A 2,540-nucleotide genomic window follows, 5' to 3' on the forward strand; every position below is an offset into this window, starting at 1 on the left:
ATAACCATGGGGATGTAAAGTACAATATAAGAAGTATAACCAAGGAACTTATATGCATGACCCATGGGGTATTTCCTGAGAGAGTGGGGGGTCCTGGGTGAAGGGAGGCAGAGGGGGAAAAATTGTGACAACTGTAATAGCATAATCAATAAAATATAATTTTAAAAAAAGCATGCCATTTCAGTACCTGCTCACTAGGGGGTGCAGCCTCCCACCACAAACAAAAACACATTTCCTGCTGAAATGTAGGCTACGATTTGTCATTTTACTGTGGCTTCAACATTTCTTCATGTTAAGTGTCAAGAACTTTATTTAGGCAACACTGTAGAGATGAACTCATCTCCAGGCTTAGTGACTGTGGTACTCTTAGTGCTTGGTAAGTAACATGCCTCTTAAAACATAGATTCTTCTTCTGTCAGCAAATTCTTTAACTATTATTATATTTTAAGAGCTTTTTATGCCCAAGGGAAGAAAACACAGATCTCTCTAATTTTTCTCTAGGACGATCCTGTGGAGACTCAGTGACCCAGACGGAAGGCCAAGTCACCCTCTCAGAAGAGGACTCCCTGACCATGAACTGCTCCTATGAAGCCACAGGTTACCCCACTCTCTTCTGGTATGTTCAGTATCCTGGAGAAGGTCCACTGCTCCTCCTGAAAGCTGAAACAGCCAATAAGAAGGGACGCAACAAAGGTTTTGAAGCCACATACCGTCAACAACCAAATTCCTTCAACTTGGAGAAAAACTCAGTGGACGAGTCAGATTCAGCAGTATACTACTGTGCTCTGCAAGACACAGTGACAGAAACTGCAGGGGAAGCTGAGCATAAACTTTGTGCAGAACAAGGGACATGGCTGCTGAGTCCTCTGGTGAATTTTATTATTTAATATCAAATACACAGTACCTCTTAACATCAAAATTTCTCATCTTTTACATATAATAATACATTTGTTAGGATAATCAGATCTCCATACATAATTATCTATGGGAGTATCTAAGACAAGGAATGCTTTCACTTAATAAATAATTCACTAAAACATGGGTATAAAAAAGATAAATTGTTAACGTATTTACGATATTTTGTATGTATTGATATGAGTCCACATTTCTTTTTGTGATATATTTCATATAATAGGATATTAAAACTGGCATTTCTAGTGAATAAATGTGAAGTTTATGAAGATAGCTAATGCCTCCCTCAATTCAATTTTCCACTAAATACTTGTGCACAGAATAAAGTTTTCCACCTTCTCTTAATGTGTTTTTAGAGGGTTTAGAAATGTGTTTTTATAAATAGTTTTTAAAAGATCCCAAGCGGTAAAAGAATTGAGGTTGAGGGAACACTGAAAAAATGTAAAAGCTGTTATTAACATTTGGCTTTTTTATTCTCTGCTGTGTCAAGATATAGAATTTTCTTAGTTTTATCCTTTTCTGTAAATCTTAATTTCCACATAATGTTTCATCTGTATCACTTTTCTTTTCTCTTTTCTATCTAATTATTAGTTTAAAAATAGTTTTATTATTCAATTATAGTTGATATTCAATATTATAATAGTGTCAGGTGTATAGCACAGTGGACAAACATTTCTATAACTAAAAATGTGATTCCCCCTATAAGTCTAGTGCCCACTTGGCACCACACATAGTATTCCAATATTATCAGCTATATTCTCCATGCTGTACTTCACATCTCTGTGACAACTTTGTAATTGTTAATTTGTATTTCTTAATCCCTTCACCTTTTTTACTCATCCCCCCAACCACCCTCCCATCAGTTTATCTGTATCTGTGTGTTGGTTTCTATTTTGTTTCGTTAATTTTGTTTTTTAGATTCCACCTATAAGTGAAATCATATGTATTTGTCTTGCTATCTGACTTATTTCATGTACCACAACACTCTCTATGTCTATACTTGTTGAATATTAATTCTTTGAATCTGTTTTTTTTCTTTGATCTCACCTATGTAGGAGTTAACTTAGTTCACTAACTTGGTGTTTCTCATGGAGTCTTCATTGGCTGTCTTCAGTAGAATTAGTCTTCCTTTGGGATATCTCTTTGGTGTCTTTGGTGGGTGTGGTGGGGGAGGGGGAGACTCCAGTCTTTGCACAAAAGGGAAGAATCCCTTCCTATCGTCTCAGCTTTCTAGGTTATTTTCTTTTAGGTTTGTCTCTTAAACAATATATAGCAAGATTTTAAAATTTTGATTCAATCAAATAATCTCTTTTTATATATTTTTGATTACTGACATATTTGGACTCCTTGCTAATATTTCTAATATTTTGGTTTTGTGTTACATGCTCTTCTTTTCTTTCTTTTGTAGTCTCTGTTCTGTTGCATTTCTTTCTGCAGATTTAGAAAATGTAAAGTGTCTCTGTTTTTAGACAAGCATCCTTAAATTGTGTGTGTGTGTTATTCTATAACAGTTCCACCCTACTACACTCCACACTTGTCCTTGGGTTACTTTTTCTCTTGCTGATTCACTGTTTTAGAATGACCTCAGTGTTTGCTTGAACAAACTACAAAACGGCTATATATGAGAA

At 35.2% G+C, this 2,540-nt stretch overlaps 1 gene segment (V, D, J or C); it reads left to right on the forward strand.

Annotated features, from left to right (window-relative positions):
* Window positions 1-262: 262 nt before the first annotated feature.
* Window positions 263-955, forward strand: LOC114489364. The segment is given in 2 exon segments: window positions 263-376; window positions 502-955. Coding segments are annotated over 2 exon segments (432 nt in total).
* The last annotated feature ends 1,585 nt before the right edge of the window (window positions 956-2,540 follow it).

This window comes from Phyllostomus discolor, chromosome 1 (assembly GCF_004126475.2).
Source record: "Phyllostomus discolor isolate MPI-MPIP mPhyDis1 chromosome 1, mPhyDis1.pri.v3, whole genome shotgun sequence".
NCBI classification, from domain to species: Eukaryota; Metazoa; Chordata; class Mammalia; order Chiroptera; family Phyllostomidae; genus Phyllostomus; species Phyllostomus discolor.